Source organism: Psammomys obesus, unplaced genomic scaffold (assembly GCF_907164565.1).
Source record: "Psammomys obesus unplaced genomic scaffold, mPsaObe1.curated_primary_1811, whole genome shotgun sequence".
In the NCBI taxonomy this organism is placed as follows: domain Eukaryota; kingdom Metazoa; phylum Chordata; class Mammalia; order Rodentia; family Muridae; genus Psammomys; species Psammomys obesus.
Window position 1 is genome coordinate 14,289,646 of NW_026585580.1, and position 24,491 is coordinate 14,314,136.

General features: G+C 46.1%; 1 protein-coding gene across 2 annotated transcripts in view; it reads right to left on the reverse strand.

The window, feature by feature from the left end:
• Window positions 1-20,405, reverse strand: part of Tmem131 (transmembrane protein 131) — a 136,195-nt gene extending 115,790 nt beyond the window's left edge. For both annotated transcript variants that reach the window (XM_055606926.1, XM_055606916.1), the window contains exon 1: window positions 19,957-20,405. In XM_055606926.1, the coding sequence (XP_055462901.1) occupies window positions 19,957-20,131 (175 nt within the window). In that variant the 5' untranslated portion in view covers window positions 20,132-20,405. The remainder of the gene's footprint in view (window positions 1-19,956) is intronic.
• Between the last annotated feature and the right edge of the window lie 4,086 nt (window positions 20,406-24,491).

Sequence of the window (24,491 nt, forward strand, 5' to 3'; positions counted from 1 at the left end):
CAAGAGTAAGATGATCATTTCTCAGAAAGATGGATGTTCGCTCTGACCAAGCTTTTCTCAGACTGTTCATAGATCAGTCAACTACTTAAAACAAAACAAGACACACTTACAGTTGGAAACAGTGGCACACACCTAAAATCTCAGCATTAGGGAAACTGAGGCAGGAAGGTGATAGTTCCAGATCACTTGGCTTTTACAGTGAGACCCAGTCTCCAACAACAATGAACACAAAGCATACTTCCAAGATAATGGCCAGGGCAGTGAGTCCGATGCAAGTTACAGAGCTCTGTTTTGACTTTAGTAAACCTGAACGGCCTTGATTCAGCCCTCGGCAGGACTGCTCTCTCCATTAGAAGCTGGGCAACACACAAGTTTATGTACACAGTCAATTCAGATCCCTCCTATGATAACACACCTTGCTAGGCATCTATAACCTTACGCTGTAATTATCTGTAGTGCCTGTCACTCTAACAGGAAGTTCTTGGAAGCTAAGGACTGTGTCTTACATTCTCCTTAAGACCAACAGCATATTCAAAAAAACACTGATGGGTAAAGGATGCTCACTGATGAGATGAAGCAGACCATTAAACAGTATGGTAGGTAAACCTATTCCTACATGACCATAAATTGTTATCTGAGAAGGCTCCATTTACTTCAATTCCAGATCAGGCCAAAAAGAGGGAACACAAAAATCAAAAGTATTAAGATGGCTCCGCAGTTAATAGTGCTTGCTACTCTTCTAGAGGAGCCAAGTTTGGTTCCCAGCACTCACATGGGGGTAGCTCACAACTGTCTCTAACTCCTATTCCAGAGATCCAATGCTCTCTTCTGGCCACTGTGGACCCCATACATGCGCGCGCGCGCGCGCACACACACACACACACACACACACACACACACACACACACACACTTAAAAAAATAAAAATAGTAAGATAAAGGAAAGATTTATAAATAAGTGATTAAATTACTTATAGTAAAAATGTATATTCACTAATTAAAATACTGCATTGGGAAACTTTTCAAAAGGGTCGAAAGTGAGGAGAAAAGAAGGTAGAAAGGAGGAATCTTTAAACTAAGGGTTATTCCCGTTTCGTCTGAGGGAAAACAGACTGAAGATCTTTGATTTGTCCAAGGTCAGAGTTAGGGTACCAACACTGTTCTCTTTAATCCTAATGTTTTGTCTCCCACGTCCTGTAGCGACGTCTTAGCCATTGTTTTGGCTGGTTATCTTTTCTTGTTCTGTTCTGTTCTGTTCTTTTAGGTAGGAGGCAGAGGGCAGAAAAGCAGCCCAGGCCTGTGCTGAGACAAAGTCGTTAAAACAGATATGGTGTCATCCTGCATCAGTCGTTATGAGCGAGGACAGCTTGGAAGTCCCCTGCTTACTGGGTCCCAAAGGCTTTACTAAAAGCTAAACATTTGGCTTACAAGAAAACAAGCCTGAAAGGAAACACACAAACTACGCTACACCAAGTGTATCTGCACAGATAGCCCTCTTACGATGAGCCTTCCCAATGTTGCCACCAACTTAGACAGCCCTGTCCCCAACACCAGGACTAACACAGCCGCTACCAGTAAGTCAAGCTTCACCTGGTCCAGCTCAGGGCATGGTACTATTGAATAAAATTTAGTGGTAAACATGCCAGTGTCCAGTCTATCCTGGTGACTGGATAAAAACAGAGAAGGTGAACGGGGTGGAGATGGAGCTCAGTTGGGACAGTGCTGTCTACTTAGCATGCATGAGGCCTCTGCGCCATCCAGCACCAGATACACAGGGTATGGTGGTAGACACCTGTAATTCCAGCACGTGGGAGGCAGAGGCAAAGCAGATCGGGGTTCACGGTTGTCTCTAACTACACAGGGGTTAAAAGGCCAATCTGAGCTACCTGGAACCCTGTCTTAAAAAAATCAAAATAAAAAATGAGATTTCACTATTAGCCAGGGGCCCACAGAATCTGGATATAAACTGAAAAGGTCCAGTGGAATGAAGTATCAGGTAAAGGCACTCGCTGCTGAGCCTAACTACTGAGTTTCTAGCCCCAGAACTCACATGGTGGAGCCAACTCCCACTCCCACGAGTTGTCCTCTGACCCTCACACGACCCTCACACGACCCTCACACCCGTGCCATAGCTTGTGTGCACGTGTTTGTACACACATATACACAAATAAAATAAATGTAAAAAGGTTAATTAAAAATTCAGGTGGCATTTTTAGTATCAAGACTAAGGACTTCCAATGTGACCATGAGCCAGTCCTTAAGTACATGCACAGGCCATGTGAGTACAGATAAACAGCAGACCCCCTCTCTCCTGGCAACTCGGCCTCTGAGAGAAGTTCCCCCTCAGAAAGGAGCTGCTTAGATGGAAACAGGAATCTTCAGACACTGCCAAGCAGTGCTAGCTCATCGAGATGTGCAGAAGTGGGCGTGGGGTGATGACATGGGAACACACGGTGCAGACAGATAGTGACTACAGTAAGCTTCCTGGCTACTGTTACCAGGGACTACACGCCACCTCCAACCATCCACTTAAGCCAGTTTTCTAAGGAACATCCCTCCTATTACGATAAAGAGGATATAGCAACATATATTAATTAGCTGATAAACCCACTCACGAAAGAGCCACTTATAACTACTGGGTAGGTCTAAGTTAAGCCCTTTATCTTCAACTGTACAAGCAAGAAGTCACTAGAACAAGGACTGTGTCTTAGAGCCATGCCCTGAGGAGAGGAGTGGCCGAGCATGTGCGCTTAGATAAGCCCTGCTGCTCCATCACCAGGCTCTTGCAGGCTCTAGGCCAGGCTGCCCGTGTTTGGGCCCTGCTCCCAGCTACCTCCTTCCATAGGCTTCAGCTAGCCTGTTACCTCCCACTCCTCTTAAGGCAGACACTCAAATGCCTAGCTCATGTTTTCAAACACATTTCCTTTTCAGGTCCTCATGACTGACCCTTTCAAGTCTCTGCTATCTTCAAGCGCTTATCTCTGGGCTATTCCCAGATCTCAGTGCTCTCAGGCGGTGAGTCAGAACCTATCTCCACACCCAGCTGGTGAGGACTGCTCCATCCTTCCCCATAGACAAGTCAATCTGCTCACAGAAAACAAGCTCGTGTGTAAGTCTTTAAGATACTTCAGGGACAGAAGCAGGAAAGTGAAAGCCTCGAGCTCACATTCTCCAATGCAGTTGGCACCCATCATGTTTTCCCTTTATCCATCCCGGGGCTACCTGATGGTATCATATAATGCAAATCATTCACTGCTCTAAATTCTGCTCAGCACCTTTTGAAACAACCTGTCTAGGGTGGAGCTACGCAGGGCCCTGGGCACCTGCCCCCAGGTCAGTCTACCTCTGCAATACAAGATCTGGCAATGGTCCATTTCTACTCCTGCAGACTGAGATACTGTATTAGTGCAGCTGTGGCTGGGATTGAACTGTTTCCAGGGAAATACTGCTGTGAGCTAATGTTCAAGGCAGGAGGCTCAGCCTCCAGGGTGCACACCAGGAAAGTGGCTTCTCTACCAGGACATTACATAAGGGAGCAGGGTGACAGGCTGACATCCCTGGAAAGGGAAACCTCTTGAAGCCGTGTCCAATGGTCTGATGGGGTCCGTCCCTCAGGCTTCACTCAAGCTGTGGACTACGCAGTCAGAATGGAGGCATTAATGGACGATACAGTGTCTTTATGCAGCTTTACTGCATAGTGAGGGCAAGGAGACATGAACAGAGACACAGGCCAAAGTTAACAGTATAGAGAAGGCAGACCAAACGGCAGTGCCTCCTATGTAGAAAAGCTCCCAGAAACTGACGTTACTCACCCTATTCAAGGCACCTGAGGATGGCAGGCATGCCTGTTCCGGAGGCAAGGAAAGCCCACGTTTTCGAAGTCCCGCTAAAGAAACACATGGCTGGTAAACGATGAACCGATAGATAAGGGCCATTCACGTGGCAAGCCTCGACTCACCCACACAGCGGGCAATGACTGTCAGGCAGAAACCAGTGAAGAAAATAAAATGACAGGTGCTCAGCTGACTGGGTCCCAGGCCAGGGCCAGCAGAGGAAGGGTGACAACTCAAACTCCTGCCACAAAGACAAAGCATCAAACATTTTGACCAGCTTCCAACAGTCTGCCCTTCTGGGCCTATTGAGCTCATCGTCACCAGGGATGTGCCAGTGGCCGCAGAGCAGAAGAAAGCAAAGTAGCAGCAGGTAAACCGGCCCCACCCCACCGAGCCACAGTCCCTTTCTGACTTGTCAAGTGTATCATGCAGCGGATGGAGAGAAGCACGGAGAGTGATGGACGTCAATGCCTCACCTTGCACAGGGACTTCTGCATTAGAGCTTTATCAGCTGTTATTTAAACACAACAGAAGTCAAATCCTGCTCACAGAGATCGCTGTAGCAAAGACTATGGAGTGACAAGTGAAACCAAAGACAACAGCGGAAGCAACCTTGTTAACTTAATTGTTCAGAACTGTGCACATAGATCATTCTGTCAATAGTCAGGACACAGAGCCGCCACAAAGGAGCCCGTGTGACGGTCTGGAGGGAAAGCCTAGCTACAACACCAACATCTGCTAGAGCACTCTGCACACGGCTGGCGGCCTGAGAGAAAACGAGCACACGCAAGTGAGCAGTTGCTCTGGCTGATGAACAGCAACAAACAACACAAGTTAGCCACTGTAAACAGAAGCAAGAGGAACTCCATCAGATGATTTCTAAGAGGAAAAAACCCACTGACATATTTCCTAAAATTGTATTTGTGATACTCTTTTCATAAGCTTGAAAATTCTGTAGAAATTAACAAACACAAAAGCTTAAGAAAAATCTCAGCATAAAAATCAGAGTTACAGCCAGGCACAGTAGCACACGACTGTGATCTCAGCGCTCAGGGAGGCAGAGGCAAGTGTGTCTCTGTGAGTTAAGGCCAGACTGGTCTACAAAGTGTGTCCAAAACAGCCAAGGCTACACAGAGAAACCCTGTCTCAAAACAAAACAAAACACACCACTAAAAACAGTAAAAAAAAAAAAAAAAATTAGCGTTACACCTTAAGTTAAATAAACGATAATATCTATGGCTGGACGGTGGTGCACCCCTTTAATCCCAGCACTCAGGAGGCAGAGGCAGGCGGATCTGTGTTTGAGGATAGCCTGGTCTACAAAGTGAATTCCAGGACAGCCAGGGCTACAAAGAGAAACCGCGTCTCAATGAATTAAACTAAACTAAACTAAACTAAACTAAACTAAACAGCATCTAACTTCTATTTACAAAGGAAAAGCTATCCATAATCAACATACTGAAAAGCAAGCTTACAGTCTTGCTGTTTCTAGTATGATTTCATGCATGTAAGTTAAGAAATTCCTATATAAAATCGTATTTATTATAAAAAGAAATATGAGGCAGAGTTTTTAGTTTTTAGTTTTTGTGGAGAACAGAATGGTGTCTACAAGCCTTTCTGGCAGGCCCACATCACTGTCTCAATACCCTGAGAATATGGCAGGTCACATGATGAGAGGTAACTAACACTGAGGTGGATTCTAGGTTCTACTCGATAATTTTAAGACAATGAAATTACTTTGAACTGTCTGAGTGGACCCAATATCCTGAAAACTGGAAGCAAGAAGCAGGAGACTAAGAAAGACAGCGGTATGAGGAAGAGTTGGCTCAATGTGGCCTTGCTGGCTTTAAAGATAGAGCAGGAGGCCCCAAGCCAGGAAACAGGGAGGCCTCTAGAAGCCAGGAAAGTCAAACAATATTCTCTCCCAGCAAGCACAGAAAGAAATGGGCCCACCAACACTTCATTACAGGCCAGTGGCATGCATTTCCGATTCTGGCTTTCCAGAACTGCAAGACAGTCAATCTACGCTGCTTTACAGCCACCATGTCTGTGCTACTCAGCAGAGTAACCATTAATCCAACCACCCTGTCCAACGTAAATTATCAAAAAGGGGTTTGCTTTGGTTTTTTGAGACAGGGTTTCTCTGTGTAGCCCTAGCTGTCCAGGAACTCAATGTCTCTAACTCCGAGTTCTACCTGCTTCTTCCATATCCCAAGTGCTGGGATTAAAAGCATTACCAAACTTTTTATAGATTATTAGAAAAAGAAGCCCGAGGATATCTTTACCTAACTCCTAGCACTTGGGAGTCTAAAGTTGTCTCTATCTGAAACAACCAAAAAAAAAAAAAAAAAAAAAAAAATGTCCTCAATCCACAGACCATGTTAGGTAATGCTTTGGTACACAGGACAAACCAAGAAATCATGTCCTAGGACAGCCCAACTCACTGCCTTCTGAACACCCCGAGGCCAGGGGGAGCCCCGAGGCCAGGGTGGGTTCTGCAAGCCACTGAGACAAGGCTGACCCGGGCAGTGAGGACTCTTGGCAGAATGCCAATAAAAGGACCTGCTGCACTAGAGCCTCAAGAATGAGGGCCCAGGAAAGAGTTAGCTCAGCGGCTAGGAGCACTGGCCGCTCTTCCAGAAGACCCCAGTTTGATTTCCAGCACCCACATGGTGGCTCACAACAACCTCCAGGTGGACTGACACCGCTGGCTTCTGAGGGAACTCGTGTGCACGCACACATACACACACACACACAAACATTAAAAATAATAAAAGTAAATGTGAAAAACTAACACATTTCTTAAAATGTAAAAAGAATGAGGGGGTCCCCATTGAGCACTCTGCTAACTGCTGATCACACATGTACCTGAGGTAACTAAGGCTGAGGAAGAACTGATCAAAAGTGTTACTAACACTGTGTCTGGCTCTCGCCAGGAACACCACCTATTTCAACCTGAAAAAAAAAGAAAAGAAAAGAAACTGTGACTCCCAGAATAATGGAGGGTCCACTCAGGATGGTCACCCTCAGTTCTGGAGAACAATCCAAGCCTGAGCCCTGATCCAGACCTCAAGGGACTGGGAAAGCAGCTCAAAGGGCCAGAGCCTGCTTATCCAAGGTCTTGGGCTTGATCCTCAGCATCACCAAAAGCAAGCAAACACAGCTGAGCAAGAAAGAGTAAGACTTCAATGGAATGTAGAAGCTTCCAAGTCACTTAACTGCTTCCACCAAGGCTCCACAACACTAACAGGAATACAGCTACCAGCACCGACCAACGTAGGACGTAGGACCAACATAGAACGTAGGACCAACGTAGCCTTGGAGCACGGGCTCCAAGGCCGCTAGGTGCAAGAGAAGATGAGAAGGGCAGTTAGTCAAAGCTCATTTAACCGGCCCACGGGTGCAGCACAGTATGACATCATGTGCTCTGGGTGTTCAAAAAGAAGATCAAGGCCTCAGCTGTGGCAGAGGCTGCAGCACCAGCTTCTCTAAAGGCTGTGGCAGGAAGGCGGGAAGTTCAAGTTCCAGCGCAGTCGAGAGCGAGTTGGAGATCAACCGGAAACTCACCGAAACATCGTTTTAAAAAGGAAAAGTTTAAAAGGCATATGTCAGACCCCAGACTCAGTCTTAAGTACCAAAGAACTAATTTTTTTTTTAAGTAGAAATGAGGATTGAAGCTCAGTGCTTCAGTGCTTACCCAGCATGCCCAAGATCCTGAGTTTGATCCTGGCACCATAAAAAGTGTAGAGAGAAATAAAATAAAACTGCAGTGAGAGGAAAAAAACATATCAGCTGTAACAGTATATTAGAGCCTGCAAAAGACAGATCAACAAGCAGAAGGCGTGCCAGCACAACCTATGTCAAACGTGACACAAAACCCCAAAGTCCAAAAGGTCAACTTCATGTTCTGCTCTGCAGCTCTTGAAGCTTCTAGACAGGGTGGGGAAGGGTGAGACAGGAAGCACAGCTACAGAAGTAAAATTCGTGCTAAACTTACAAACTATTAAGAGCCAAGAAAATCCTTGATAAAGCAAATCACTTTACACCTTTTAAAAGGCTTCAAATCAGTTTTTGCCCCCCAAATTAAAAAAACCTAAAACACAAACAACAAATTATGTCCTAAAGAAGCAAACCCAACAATACAAATGCAAGCAGAAATAAGCCTAGCACTAAGGAGATTGAGGCATTAGGTCTTCAAGAACAACTTGGACGACAAAACTCATCAAGACAAGAAATTATAAATACCAAGAGTGAGAGAGGCCTTGACACCAGATACTGCAAATAGTAAAAAGAAAGTAAGAAAATATTAAGAATAATTTTGTTGACAAATTTGGCAACTTAAATAAAATAGTTGAATTCTTTCATCAAAGCTCATCCACGAGGGGGAAAAAAAGCAAACAAAAAACTAAATAACTCTACACACTAGAAGTTCACATTGTGTCTCAAAACCTCCAGAAAAAAAAATTCCAGGCCCAGATAATGTCAATGGTACCAATTCTGTACAAACTGTTCCAAAGCAAATGATAAGGAGAAACAGCTGTCAACATGGACTATGAGGCCAGTCTGACTGACTCTAATGTCAAAACTGTTGGAAGAAACAGAACAGCAGTAACCCTCATAACCAATGATACAAAACTCCTAAACAAATTCTAGCCAAAGTATCCCAACAATACATTTAAAGGATAATATATGATGACCAAGCAAGACCTGCAAGGCAGGTAATTCATATTAACAGCCCCTCACAAAAACAAACAAAACACCCAAACACACGCACAAAGTTAAAAGCTCTCATCAAGCCAAATTTCCTCAATCTGAAAAGGGGTAACGATCCCACAGATAGCCAAAAGGAAAAGAACAGGAGCAAGAAGCCAGGAAGAAAAGAGAGTCGTGTTAAAAAGGGGTGATGAGCCAAGGAGTGTGGAAACCTCTCCAAGCCAGAAGACCCTAAGGCAGACTAAGCCCTGAAGGCAGACAGCCTACCAACACCTTGCTCGAAGACTTGTGCCCTTCAGAGCCAAGAAAAGGGATTCATGTTGTTTTAAGGCATATGGCTGCGACGGTAACTTAGCAAAGCCTCGACTGTAGCGCAGATCACACGGGCGCCCTCCGAACATTACCAGCAGTCTCGGCTGGAACCATGTGGACTTCGGGTCCACGGCCCTGCCCTGCGGCACTCCCCTCGCTGTCAACGCCTCACAGCTTGCCGGGAGAACTGCTTGTGCACACCCTTCCCTTGCACTCCCCCAGCATGTCCACATTCATCTTCTGTGTACACTTTTTCAGCTTTCCTAAGGTAAGAAAAGCTCTGTTCACATTTTTAAGGTTTTATGTAGCCAAGCGTCAGTGTCTTTCACCGTCTGAGTCTACTGTGTTCTTCAAGAATGCTTTTCCTGGGAGTCTACATGGTTCTTAAGGTCTGTTCTTGTTGCTGCTATTACTAAAGATAGCTCCCTGCAGTGTTTTCACTATTTTTAAACACTTACAAAAAAAGTTGCAGTTGTTTAGAAGCTACCCTATACAAAGATGCACACCAAGCAGCTGGAGAAGTGAGCCTGTGACCCAGCTGCTGGGAAGCAGCCCAGCCCCAGCGGACCTGACACGCGCTGGTCTCAAACAAAACACACCGAACCGAAAAGACAAAACACTGACAGGAAACAGTCTTAAGGAGAGAGGAGCCTGCCAAAACTACAATCAAAACTACTTTGCTCAAACAGTTTCACCAGATAAAGTGTAGCCTCTCTCCTGAACACTCAATCTACTCCTGAGAACGCTCAAGACTAAAGTATTTCAGAACACAGTATCAAAAACACCTAGCTCCAATCACACTTCACAGTGGAACATCTAAGGTGTCTCTACCTTAGGGACCAGGATAAGACAAGATGCCTTTTTTATTACTTATAGCTAACATTGTTCTCAAATCCTTGCCAATGCAAAAATTCATACAAAAATACAGATCACCGGTGGCACATGCCTGTAATCCTAGCACTCAGAGAGGCTGAGGCAGGAGGATCTCTGTGAGTTCCAGGCCAGCCTGGTCTACAAAGCAAGTCCAGGACAGCCTAGGCTACACAGAGGAACCCTGTCCCCAAAAAACCCATAGATAGATAGATAGATAGATAGATAGATAGATAGATAGATAGATAGATAAGGTAAAAGCCCTAGAATGCTTTTTAATCATATTGTACCTATAAAATGCCAGTTTCATATAACACAACTTAAAACATTCACATCCGTGCTTTATGATATGTATCACAAAACAGAAACACAAAGATGAAACATCAGTGAACATCCAATCGTTACACACAGGGTTTTGTTTGGCTTTTGAGCAATAACAACAAAGCTAGAAAAGCAAGAACTACAGATTTGACTGATTAAAAATAATAGAAAAATAAAAGTAATTCCTAAATAGAAGCTTAGAAAAATATTGTCCTTAATTATTTAAGTTAAAAAAAAATCAAATGTTAATAGGGAAAATAACAAAAGACAAGATCAAGTAGGAATAGCCAGCAAATGAATCAAAGTGCCCAGTCTTACCATAGTAACTGTTTCACAGTGAGACTTAAAGATTCTAATTTAAAAAAGGTCACAGTCACTATGTGGAAGCGGCTGCCCTCACACAGGATGCTACACGATAGTTTTCTTCACAGGCAACCTGGCAACATCTGCTTTTGAACCGGGAGGCAGAGGGGCTGGAGAGATGGCTCAGAGCACTGGCTGTTCTTCCAGAGGGCCTAGGATTGAGTCCCAGAACCCTGACTCACACCAGGGGATCCTGCTATGCTGCTATGCTATGAGAACCAGGCACACAAGTGGTACAAAGACATATCCTCACGTAAAACACTTTTTTTTAAAGGGGGAGGGAAATGCTCATGAAAAGGAAACAGACCAATTTTCCACCACTAACTAAACATTATTTAATATTTCTTTTTGTACAATCAGTATGAATTTTTAATTAAAAAAAAAAAAGTTCTGTCAGGTAGTGGTGGTGCATACCTTTAATCTCAGCTCTAGGAAGTCAGAAGCAGGTGGATCTCTGAGTTCAAGGCCAGCCTGGTCTACAGAGCGAGTTCCAGGACAGCCAGGGCTACACACAGAAACCCTGGGAAGGGGCAGGGGACCCTCCCAAAGGCAATCTGTAGGTTGTCCGCAAGGAAAGAACTCCTGCATATTACACTGCCTCTCCCGTGGAAGGCTAGAATCTTGAGGAAACAGGCACAAGCCCCTCCAGCCTACTTAGGCCAGAGGCAGACTGAGGCCAAGGCTAAACAGCTAGGAAGCACAGACGGCCATCCACGTGAGGACCGAATGTGATGAGGTCTGCAATGTAAACAGCACCAGGCACAGTAACCCAGCAGAGTATCAGTAACCAGCGGCAGCTTCAGTTACAGGCAAGTTCAACTGACACACGACCCTAAACAGTGAAAAGCAAATGTTTAAAAAGGTTATCAGTTCAGAAGCACTTTCTATTCATTCTGGGTCACCTTTAAGAGGCCACTGTTTTAGATTCAGATGTGCTACAGAGAGGCCCGGGTCTCAGAGGCAGCTTCTCTGAAGTGATAGTTCTAGGAGTGGAGAAAACTGAGACATGGCACCTATGCTCTGCTACATCCCAAACTTTACTGCAGAGACAGTTTTTAGCTGGTGCTTTCTTTGACACAAATGCAGTATCATAACTACACAGAGAAGTTAAGTTTTTAGGAACATATCTGCCAGGGCTGGAGAGATGACTCGGCAGATAAGCTGTTCTTGCAAAGGACCCAGGTTTCCTTGCTGGCTCCCAGCTCCAACTCCAGCTCCAGGGGACCAGGCCCACTCTGGCCTCCTCAAGCGCTTGCAAGCACCTGGCACAAGCACTGGAACCTCCCTGTCCCCAGCCCACCTCACTCTCCTCTTTCTTGCTTTCACACTCCCCGCGCCCTTTTTTTTTTTTTTTTTTTTTTTTTTTTTTTTTTTTTTTGAGATAGCTAAGGTTTCACTATTTAGCCCTGTCTGGCCCAGAACTCAGTATGTAGACCAGGCTGGCCTTGACGTGTACTATCTTCCTGCCTATCCAGTATACACCACCAAGTCCAGCTCAAACAAAAAGTTTGCTCATTAAAGAAAGAAATAACTGAACGAAAAGTTAACATGCAGAATGAGACCATACTCGCCAGTCATTTGTCAGATAAAAAATTAATACCCATAATATGAAGAAAATGTAACACAACAACAAAAAAACACAGAGCGTGGGCAAAGGACTTAACTAGACATCTTTCCAGAGAATATGTATAAATGGCCAACAAGCACATCAAAAGTTGTCCAACACCTCTCATCTTCAGAGACACAAAAATAAAAAGCACAATGGCCTATTAGCATGCACTCTCTAGGATGGTCACTCCGGAAAATAGGTGAGTAAGTGGACTGACTGAATGTGTGCCACAGATGGGTTGAAATTGGAGCCTTTATGTACTACTACTGATGTGGTTGTAAAATAATGTGGCTCCTACGAATAAAAATGTGCAAGTACTAAAAAAAAAAATAAAAACAAAACAAAACTACCATATGATGCAGAAATCTGTTTGGGGCAGACACTGAAGAACTGAAGAAGTTTTGAGGAGCTCTGTGCACACCTGTCCGTGGATGACCGGATGGATGAAAAAGGATGCTACACGTGCACATAAAGGAGTGCCACCCTGCCTTCAAATGTCAGGAAGGCATGGGTTAGGAGGACAGCGCAGTGCCTGGAAAGCGCAAGCACAAGGACCTGAATGTGATGCTAACCCCAAGTAAAAAGTCTGGCACAGCATCCTTGCAATTCCAGGGCCAAGGGGGCGGGGGTCACCTCCTCAGCATGTCCCACGACCCAGGGAGAAACCCTGTCTCTAAAAACAAGGTGTGGACTGGGCACAGTGGTGCACACCTTTGATCCCAGCACCCAGGAGGCAGAGGCAGGCAGAGCTGTGATTTTGAGGCTAGCCTGGTCTACATAGTGAGACCCTGTCTCAAATAAACAAGCAAGCAAACAAACAAAACAAAAAACCAAGGTGGGGGATGTAGGGATAACAGCTGAAGTTGTTCTCTGACTTCTACATACACACGTGCCCACAGCTACACATACACATACCTGCACATAGATACATGCAAAGTTAAAAGAAAAAGAAGCTGAAGAGGGTAATAGTGGGTAGGAAAGGCAAAATACTGTGTATTTTGTATCATACATGGCATGTGGATTGAAATTCCTGTGACACAAAAGCAGAATGGGGAACTCTTAGCAGGGAAGAAGGGGCAGGAAGAGTTGTCGAGGAGCAAATATTAGCAAAGCACCATGACATCTGTGTGTGAAAACGTCGTGACATTATCCTTTACACTAGAAACCAGGCTGGGCGGCCACACAAACATAATCCTTGCACTCCGCAGCTTGAGGCAAAGAGATTGCTGAGTTCAAGTGTATCCTGGGCTATAAATATCCTGTCTCTTAAAAAAAAAAAAATCCACATGATGGCACTTACTTAGAATCTTAGCTACTCTATTTTGGATGCTGAGACAGTAAGGTTCCAAGTTCTAGGCTTACCTAAGCTACCTAGCAATCTCAAGACCAACCTAAGCAACTTAGGGAGATCCTGCCAGAGTCAAAAGAAAACTTAAAAAGAGCTAGGGGAATAGCTCAGTGACAGAGTACTTAACTAGCATACAACACGGCCCTGAGTTCAACCCCTAGTATTGAGTTAAAAAGAAGAAAGTGTGACAGTGCCCTCCTATGGGCTCAGCGCTGCAGAGCCTCAGAAAGGAGGTGCTCAAGTCTAAGGCCAGCCTGGCCCCACAGGGAGAAAATGGAAACTCCAACACAGGCAACATAAGCTGCACGGACACCACGCCAAGTGAAATGAAACAAGTCAAAAATGCCAAGCTGAGGGAGTCCACTCAGACATTAAGCAACTATCATCACATCCAGACAGCACGGCTGGGGCTAGGGGAGCAATGGAGAGAAATGGGAAGTGTTTAGAAGAACAGAGGTCCCAATTCTGCAGAGTGAACGAGTTCTGGAGACCGACTACACAGTATGGGACTACTTAGCGTAGCTGAACTGTACACCTAAAATGACTAAGATGGTAAATCCTGTAGGGTTTTATCACGATTAGAAGAAACTGTACAGACAATGCAGGTTTTACACTCTCATCCTGACAGGCATGTCAAGGATCCTCTCAGACATTTTCCAGGGCTTTGCCTATGTACTATATGCAGCAGAGAGAAGAAAAAGCTCCTCGTTTGTCTTTGTAAGAGACGCCACAGCACTAGAGGCATGCCTCTTCTGAACCCTTGTGTTTAAGCTGGAGTCTAAAAGAAACTTCCCTCTCTAGCAAAAGCAAAACCTCTCTGGGCATGGTGGCATCTGCCTGCACCCCTGCACTCAAGAGGCCAGCCTGGGCAACACAGTTAGGACTCTGCCTTGCACTAAAACAATGGACAACAAAGCAAATTCTACTCCCAGCCTTTGGTTCTCTTTAGTACTTTTTAATCTAGGACCAACTTCTGAGATTACTGCCCAAGCCTAGACCAACCTGTCACACCAATCAAGAGCCAAGGTGTATTTGCAGAAGACAATATTGCTTAACCTAAGTAACAAAACCTAGCTCCAAATCATTAAGTACATCAGTCAGCAGCTACCCATAGCCAATATTCAATACCCCAGACTACCCACTAACAGGAAAGTTTCTTTTGAAGAACTCTGATGATCCAGAATGGGCTACTTTAATGTTCACCAAGATGACAGAATATGATTGTTTAAAACCAAGAAATGAGCTGGCTGTGGTGGCACACGCTTTTAATTCCAGCCCTCAGAAGGCAGAAGCAAGTGGATCTACTCCAGCTCAAAGCCAGCATGATCTACACAGCTAATTCCGTATGGTGAGGGAGAGACCCAGACTTAGAAAGTAAAATAAAATAAAGCGAAGTGGTCCACTGACACGTTTGCTCTTTCTCCACCTAGTACTTAACAAGACACCCCCATGCATGAACGCTCACTGGGAACTAGGAAACAATGGCTTGCATGGAGGAGGACCCTGGCCTCCTCATGTAGCTATTACTGGAGCACTCCGCCAGCCTCACTATTCTGAGGATCTGAAAAGCTTAAAAGTCCTGGAGTCCTGACAGTGACAGCTGATTATTTTTAATTATGTGTTTGCTATGCATCCGTCTGGGATAATGTGCCTGTGAGTGCGGGGGTGGGCATCAGATCTTAGAGGAGGTACTGGCAGTTATGAGCCTCTCATATAGGTCCACAAGAGCAGTGCACATCCTTAGCCCTGAGCAACCTGACCAGCCCCGTAGTGAAGGGTAGGTGAGTAGACACACCTCATTTTAGTTATAAAGGGAAGCAACATGTGGGAAAAGAAAGGTGCGGTTACCCAATATCCTACTCTCCTGAACATTTCCAAAGGACAACTATACCTAAGTTGATGTTCCTACCTACTCCTGACTCTAACCTCCAGGTCACCCAGGCCACAGGTTTAAAAAAAAAAAAAAAAAAAAGTCGGGTGAGATTATCTCAGGCAAATCTTCACTCAAAACTGCATCCATACTGTAGATGCCTCACAGAAATTCTAGACTGGGGAAAGGTGCCAGGGGATCCTCTAAGGAAGTGACTGAGGCAGCAGTGCACAACTGTTAAGATAAAAGGATGAACAAAGACTCAAAGGGAGCGGGGCTACACTGGGCGATGGATGGACACAGGCTGGGAGGCAGGAGGCTGGGCGACAGAAGTGGTAGGAAGAGCTGACCAAAGGAAGGGGTCGGCTCACAGGCACTACCTGGTTAAGGGTCAAAAGTAAGTCCACTGTGGCCAAGGACTACCCTGGCACTAACTAACAAGTGGGAAAAGGGAGGTAGTGCAAGCTTATCCTGCCCAGGCTTTAGTGCATGCTTCTGGCCAGACACACAGATGAAGACAGACATCCAACTGGCACATGCACAGCAGTGACAGCTGGCTAGGACACAGTGACAACCCAGAAGTACAAAGTCCATTCGTCACATAAGGCCCAAGCTGCTCTCAACAGACAAAAAGGAGAATTCAGACCCCTTGGTTTGGCAAACCAACAAGAAATCTCAAACCACAAGGAGAGAACATTTCTAAGACATTGAACACCCAATGAAGACATATTCACTGCACCTCCAAGGGGAACACGTTTTTACCAAGACTCAAGATAACAAATTAGATGAATTTACAGCTGCTTTCACAGCTCATCTCTTCAGGGGTGCCTATCTGGACTCACTGTAAGAATTCAGAAATGGGGCCATATTGGAAAGAGGAGGAAAATGCTTATCAGAAACAAAGGGCGTACTTCTTCCCACTACAGGACTCCAGTGTTTCTCACTACTAAACAGTTTTTACAAAGGGCGAAACAAGCTCATTAGTAACGTGTACATTCTGCACTACCCTATTTAACAGGCTCTAAATTGAAATGCAGCCATTCCACCCAAAGGGTAAAACATCTCACGTTAAAAATCATTAAAAATATAGCTTTACATTAGAAAGTACATATCTCTCTAATCGATTTTATGACCCCAAGGCAAAATCACTAGCAGGCTTTTAGCTCCTCTCTTCTGGCCTAAGCACTTGGTTCTTAGGTTTGTATAGAAAATACCATGTTCTGTATTTATGACACAAATACAGCTTAAATAAAAATTTATGCATGAAGCCACCATATATGGACAGAAAAAAAATTAAAAGTCTTAACACTACAAACTTGACCTTGCCTTTAACTACCAATTAATAAAAACACCTGTGGCTTTCAGACTGAAATTGTCACAGAATGAAACAACATTCCAAAAATCAGCCCAAGCTTTATTTACTAGATATGTAAATGGTTCCCGCCCATTTAGAGTAAATTAAAAGGCACCACAACTTCCAAAACCCATTTCACAATGAAATGAATACATAAGATGTTTTAAAAACTTATTGGTGTAGTGGCACACACCTTTGATCCTAGTACTCAGGAGGCAGAGGCAGGTGGATCTCTGAGTTCAAAGCCAGCCTGGTCTACAAAGTGAGTCCAGGACAGCCAAGGCTACACAGAGAAACCCTGTCTCGAAAACAAAACAACAGCAACAACAAAACATACTGGCAGAGATGAGTGACAAGACTGCTTGTCTGTTAAAGAGCACTTCCTACTCTTACAGAGAAGCCCTGTTCAGGTGTGAATACTCATCTGTATACTCACACTCATCTGTAACTATAGCTCAAGCAGATCTGACCCCTCCTTCCTTTGAGTACCAGGCATTCATTCAGCACACATACTTGCATGCAGGCGAAACATTCATACACAAAAAGCAAATCTTTTTTAAAAAGGCTTCTTTGCTTGGCATAATGGCTGATTTATAACTCAAGACTCCACCAAAAGTCTAAGTATAACATACATATATGTATCGTCATTATGCATATTTTAATAATTGATTTTATTATAGAGAGACAGACAGAAACAGACAAAAAGAGACTTTCCTGTTTTCAGTAGCTAAATCTTACTCTCACAAAAAAATCCTGGCACTAACTAGAATACACTGGTTGTCTGTGGTAATTATAGTAACTTTATGTCTGGCAACTATCTCAAAGTTTTTACAAACATTCAAGCACCATCAAAATGGTGTCAAAGGTCCCTTTCCTCTGGACCAGAGATAACACACGTCATAGATCAGTTAAGATGTGTGTTAAGCTAGGAGTTCTGAGACATAATGATGTTAAGACAAGGAACGGCTCATGTACTGTCAAGAAAATGAGCATCTAGTTTAAACATGAAGAGCTGCATGAGGCAATCCAGCTTCGCCTGCAGCTTTTCTTGAGGAGACAGTGACTTTCACTGTCTCAGTTTTCTAGTGAAAGTCTACTGCAATGCAGGAAAGATATACAAACATACAAAATACCCAAAGAACCACCACTACATTTGCTGGTAAATCCCTTCTTGGAAATTTCACTCTATACTACTTGACACAGAAGGTCCTCAGGGAATAAACAGATAAAGTAAACTTAGCTCTCTTTACAAGTATGACCAAATTTGCTGGGAAACAAAACAAAACAACTCAACAGCACTCTTCTGGGGCAAATGTAGATGCCAAAGACACTGTGTCACAATCCTGAGAGAAAATCAATTCCATTTCTCCTACTTATTCAAAATTAAAACATGACTGGAATTTGATCTAGAAGCATGTTTAGAGAGTAGAACATTTATTGGGAGATCGTTCGGAACATTTGATTTAAACCAGACCTATGTATGAAGGCCCAAGGCCTATGATCTATATTAATATAATTACTCTTAATATCTTAACTATTTTGTCCATACAAATTGTCCCCCAGATACAGCACAGTCGAAAGGGTCTGACTCAGCCAGGCCCAGGGGTCGACTGAACCACCTCTTTTCATACTTAGTTCTTTGGCAGCTATTCTACAGGCTCAGCCCTTACAGACTTATGCACATTAGAGAGGCGCACGGACACTTGTAAATTCCGCAAATGAAGAGTAGGCAAATATATAATTTTAGACTGATGCCCTCCAACAAGAAATTTAACTACTTAACTGTAGCCCAAAAATTAGCGCTTAAATGTCAGTTGGAAAAATAAGCAGCGTTAGGAGGATAAGGCAAACTTAGACTACATCACTTCTTTCGTTCCCTGTGCTACAGTCCATGAGAAGAGGCATTTATTCAAAGACTCGGTGCCTACAAGGCCAGGCCATCAACAGAAAAGCAAAGCAAGTGCCCCCCAGTCTCAGGGAAGCACAAGCAGACATGCCCACCAAATTGTCACACTCTAAAGGGTTTACTCAACACACATGTCCAAATGCTGGCTACCATGGCCACCCAAAACAACACTATATTTAACAGGGGATCATAAATAATATGACAACCTCAGGCCTGACCACCTTAAAACAGCATTTTTATGCTTAAAATAATCTTGCCTCTGCCAAATCCTTGCTATTCTGATTAGTGTTCTTATGCTGACTAGACTGTGGTGGTTTATAGAATTAAATGAGGGAATGTGATGTTTCTAAGAAAGATAAATAATAAACTGAAAATAGTTGCACTTTAACGCTAATTTGGTTAACCTTTGCAGCTGCCAGTCAGTAACAGTAAAAACCAAATGGCTTTATAACCATACAGGAAAACAACTTCAAAGTTATACGGCACAAAATTATTTTCTTGCAGAGTTCCTCTGGTGTGTAATGAAAGATAGTCGAACTAGTTTTCTTAGTCTAAAAAAGAGCAGCATTCATTGTGAGTGATTTAATTCATGAAGGCTCTAACTGCTCACATTCCCTCGGGCTTCCGTTCAGAAACAGGTAGTCCGGTCTTCAAGATTACAAAGTAATTTCTGACCATGTCAAAGTACCAGTTTTACAGCCTTACGATAGCAAGGTCTGTTTGTTTGTTTGTTTGTTTGTTTAATCAGAGTGAGCCTTCAACTGTGAATTACAGGTGGAAGGTTTGCAAGCTGAGAACTTGACGTTGGTTCCTAAGGGCTCACACATCCAAGAGAAAGGCACAGAATCTTACACCAGAAATGTAAACCGGCTTCCAGTAGCTTACTAGAGGCAAATGAGATTCTATTTAGGGCTAATGAAGAAGCAAACAACCCTCAACACCGCAAAGGGACGGTAGCGAAAAAGAAAACTAGAGAAACAAGAGCCTCTTCAAAGAAATGTCCCAGCAAATATAAATCTTAGAAGCTTTGTTTTGAAGCCTTTCCACCAGTCTCGCTATTTTTGTTTTGTTTGGTTTTGTTTTGACCACCGCATCTTAAAGGGTGCTCGGTCTGCATACCCAATTTCAAACCCGACAAAGGGGAACCGAGGCAGGCGTCCCGCGATTTACCAAGCAGGGGCCACCAAGAAGCCTAAAAAGCGGGGTGCCTCGTCGCATAGCGGCCCCGGCGGCAGGCGCAGACGAGAACTCGGCAAGTTTTGAAATGGCACTGACAGGAGACGAGGGGAAGGCGAGGGGACGGCGAGGGGCAGGAATCCCGGGGCAGCAGAGCCCCGGCGCGCGGCCGCCTCGGCGAGCTGGCTGCCGCCGAGCCGGGACCGGGCTCGACCCAGCAACTTCGCGCCGGCGCCCGCCGCGGGCCTCCCCGCCGCCCGCCGCCCGCCGCCGGCCACTCACCTTCCTTCTCGGCCCGCGCCGCGGCCACCACGAGGGTCATCACCAGGTGCAGCGCTCCCAGGAGGCCGGCGGCCGCGCTCCGAGGACCCCCGCCGCGGCCGGCCGCGGGCTCCAGCCCGGCCCCGGAGGACGCGGAGGCGGCGGCGGCTGCTCCTCCTCCCGCCCGCTTCCCCATCCTGGCCGGCCGGGGGCCGCCGAGCTCGAGGGCCGGCGCGACCCTTCTCCGCGAGGCGACGGCAGCGGCGCGGGAGCCGTGGTCCGGGCTGTGGCCGCGGTGCCGGAGGAGAGAGCGGTTGTGGGCCCAGGGCTCAGGCTGCCGGCGTGGGTCTGGGTCGGTGCGTGCGTGGGAGCGGGAGTGTCAGTCACAGCCTCGGCATCGGCATCGCCTACGGAGAGCCGGAACGGAGAGGCCGCGGGTCAGGCACGGCGGGCGGCCATACTGGAAACGGGCAAGGGCCGCGGGGCCCCGGCGCTGGCCTCTGAGGGGCGGGGCGGGGCGCACGGTCCCGCCCCCTCCGTGCCAGCACCTGGGCGGCCCGCCAGCCGGCGCGTCCGCCGCCGAGTCCTTGAGTTCAGACCCCCTCGTCCCGCCCTCAGAATCCCACGGGCTTCTCCGACCGGACGGGCCGGGGCCGCCAACCGCACGCTGTCACAGGTGCCCGGCCCGGGAGGAAGAAGGAGATGGGCCCGGGCCCGCCAGGACTTAAGATGGCGGCCCCAGCTTCACGGAGGCAGTGACGGCGGTCACGTGGGAGACGGGGTGGCCACGCTGCGCAGCCGCATTGGTGCGTGGGCGGGGCCCGGCCGCGCCTCCGACGCCGGGGACGAACCCGGGTCTGCTGTACAGCAATGTCGGAGCCTTCCAGAGGTCTGAGTGCGCATCCGGAGTCCAGCCCCGACAATTTGTGCCAGTGACTCCTCCGGGTCGCACCTCTGCTCCTCGGTGGCTTTGACGTGCGGAGTGTTCAGGGTCTGATTCAGTTCCTGGCAGTGCTTCCTTGAGAATGGGGGCCCACTCTGTTTGCGTTTGTGTCTTCCAAAGGGGCTTAATGGGATTCTCGTACCTCTTGGCCGCAGGAAGCCCATTTTATGTTATTTGTTTGCTTGCTTGTTTTGGAAACTTACAAGGTGTGCAAAAAGCATTAGTGTGGGGGCGGTGAAGGTGGCGGGGCGTGACTCTGGAAGCCAGACTGGCCTTTCTCTGTCTTGGAATGATTAAGATGTTTCTATGTACATACTCCTTTCAAAGACCCAGGTCAAACGCTGTAAGAAGCCATCACGTCTCCCAGGTTAAAGTTCTTGGGTGTGTGTGTGGTGTGTGCTCTCTACAAGACTCAATCTAAGCCCTTTTGGGAAGGGGAAGGATGTTGTCACAGTTTTCTGGTCTGCTCACTTCCCCCCCCAGAGCTTAGCCCCAGAGTCTCTTTCCTTTTCTCAGCTTTTGGTTGAGTTAGATGATCTATTTAAAAGGCCATGTTTGCCTACCGTATGTCTTAGAATAAGCTGAACAAAATAAAGGAGGATTACAGAAAGACTCTAAAAAGGAACTTGGAGTGCTCCCCTCTGCCGTTGTCCTGTTTGTGCAGCAAGCGTGTAAATTAAAAATATATTTTGAAGGCGACTTCACCTTTGAGGGGTTTTGGTTTGATCCCTGCCCCCAAGGCCGAGTCTTCTTCTGTAGCCTAGGTTGATGGAGAACTCACTGTGTAGCCCAGGCTGGACTGGAACTCGCTTTGTTCCTTAAAAGCCCCTAGAATACTGGGAATAGGGCCGTGCACCACCATCCCTGACTGTGCCAGTGATTTTTAAGAAACAAATTTATTTTTCTGAACACTATCACTAAGTTTGACTTAATTTCTTTTTTTCCAATTCTAAGGCTTGAATTTTCCTTTTGATGTAATGAAATAGTAATAATTACCTCTAAATCGGTCTTCGATAAGTGCCTAAGGCAAGAGGTTTGGGGCAGGTTTTGACACCGGAAGAGATTAAGCCCAAGACTATGTAGGTGCTTTGCTGGGTCATAGTTTAGCCTCTGGGTAATGGAATAGCCCTTTCCTCCTCTGCCAGAGTCTAGGCCAACAAGTCCCTCCAACCTTGAAGAGCTTAAGTTCTCTAAAGCAGGCATCAACCACATCCCATATTAGTCCGAGGGTCAAAAGCCCAATGGGAAGCAAGGCGCACGTGTCTGCTTTGGAGCTTGCACACAGACGTGTTCAACGGAGGTCAGTTTCTCATGAACCCACCGCCTCTGCAGTGGTTTTTCTTTCTTACACAACTGCCTTCCAAGACTCTTATACCCAATTGTGTATTTCTGAGCTGTGTTCTTATTCTTAAATGGGTCCTTGCAGTACTTAACAAGTTTTTACCTGACTCTTTACAGTCAGCATTTGGCCCCGGGCAACCCCAACAAGGCAAGGTAGTCTGAGCCCCGCCTGTCCTCAGTAACACCAACTAAAGAGAAGAGTAAGTGAAAAGCAGAGAAAGGTGATTTTGTGTGTGATTATTCAGTGTGGCCACACTGGGAGGAGGAAAGTTCAAGTTCAGTCTCCCCAGTGCCCATGTTAGCGGTGTAACACAGGTTTAAGTGTGAGTAGGGGGCAAAAGGTATTCATTCCTAAGCTGTCTTGATCAAGGGCTAGCCCTACTCAGGACTCTGCAGTCTCCTCCAAAAGTGATCTGAGAAGCTGTCAGAATTGTGCCAAATCTCTTCCTAGGAGACAGATTCCTCCTGAGGCTGGCACTCCTGAGGGCCTCAGCCTTTCACATCCCACAGCGGGAGATTCCTGGGGAAATTCCAGTTCCTTGGGGTCCATTGTTCGAATAGTCCGATTGCCAAAGGGAGGGACACAAGTGTCTCTTTAGATCATCTTTGCCTCTGCCAAGATGGTTCTATTAGGACTCACCCTACTCAAGCCCTCTCCGTGCCTGCTGGCCTTTGGCAGCGTCACACCACGAGCAACTGCAATAGTCAGTGCAGATGACTTGCTGGGCAGTTTGATAACCTTTTGGACATTGGCAAGATGCGGACATTGCAGGTGGAGGCTATCAGCTGTTGAAAATCAGGGGAGACCCTTGAGCTACTGGTTCCCATCCAGAGCATCGGGCATAGCCAAGAACCTTCAGCCACTACAGATACCCGGCTACCCTCCAGGTCTGCGAGGCTCCAAGCAGGCTGAGGTCTGTCCTCAGTATTTTCATTCTCTGGGTGAATTTATTATTTATTGGCACTGGCCACTATTTTTGTTGTTGTCCATTTTTGCTCTCTGTGCAGATTAGTGAATCTGGAGGCATCATGCTAAGGGATGCCAATTTCTGTTGGTTTACAACCTAGCCTGCCTCTTTTCACTTTATCAGCTCCACTGATGCTGTGCAAGCTACTCAGTTTCTCTGGCTTCTGTTTACTTATCTGTAAAATAGGTATTGTGGACTCCACAGAAGTTAAAAAGTTGCACGGAGTATGTTAATAAAAAAGACTACTAGGACTGGGAAGAGATGGGAGAAGGAGAGAAAATAGACATACTTGACCAATGCACATCTGAAAATATTACAAGGGATCACGCCAATGTCTATAGTCTGTACAGGTCAATAGTTACAGATTTTCTTTTTAGTTGCATTTATTTATTGTGTCTGTGTATGCACCTGTGTACACGCACACACGTGCACATGCTACAACACCTGTGACGGTGAGAGGACAACTTGGGAATGTTTGTTCTCTCCTACCACCATACGGGGCCTGGGGCTTGAACTCAGGTCATCAGTCTTGGTAGCAAGTGCTTTTACCCCACGGAGCCATCTCACCAGCCCCAAGAGTAACATTTTTTAGTTTTTTAGTTGCATTTTCACTTTACCTATTTATTGGGGGGGGGGGGGTGTTGGGTGTTCTATGGTGCACACGTGGAGGCCAGAAGACACCTTTGGCAGTTCATGCCTACATGACAGCTCAGGGATAGAAATAAGGTCATCGAATAGGTTGCAGATGAGCTGCCTATCCTGCTCAGCTCTCTCTCTCCCCGGCCCAAATTAAAGGTGTGTTTGTATTTTAAATAAGAATAAAACATATATGTAAAACTTATGAAATAATATCTGGCTCATGGACAAGTCACTAATTACTGATGAGTATCTAACTTTCAAAAATCATTACGTGAAACAGTGCGACCTAAAACAAGAAACAAACAAAAGCACCGATCACGTTATATCCCAGTATTAACACAGAGAATATTTGAGGAGGCCACAGGGGAAATCCCCACCTCTGGGTCAAAGCCAAAGCATTCGTCACGGCTCCCACAGCTCTAAGACGTCTGGCTCACTGTGGCCTTTGATGACTGTCCCCACTGCACTTCTGTAGGCTGGGTGTAGCTCAGGATCTCTGGCCGCTGCTCTGCTGGCCACCCCAGGGCCTGCTTCCTCATCCCCCCCCCCCCCCCCCCCCCCCCCGGCCCCCCCCGGGCCCCCTTCCCCCCCCCCCCCCCCCCCGAAGCACCAACATGTCACTGAGTTCCGCCTTGTTCGCACCTGTCTCATTCAAGTTGTATATA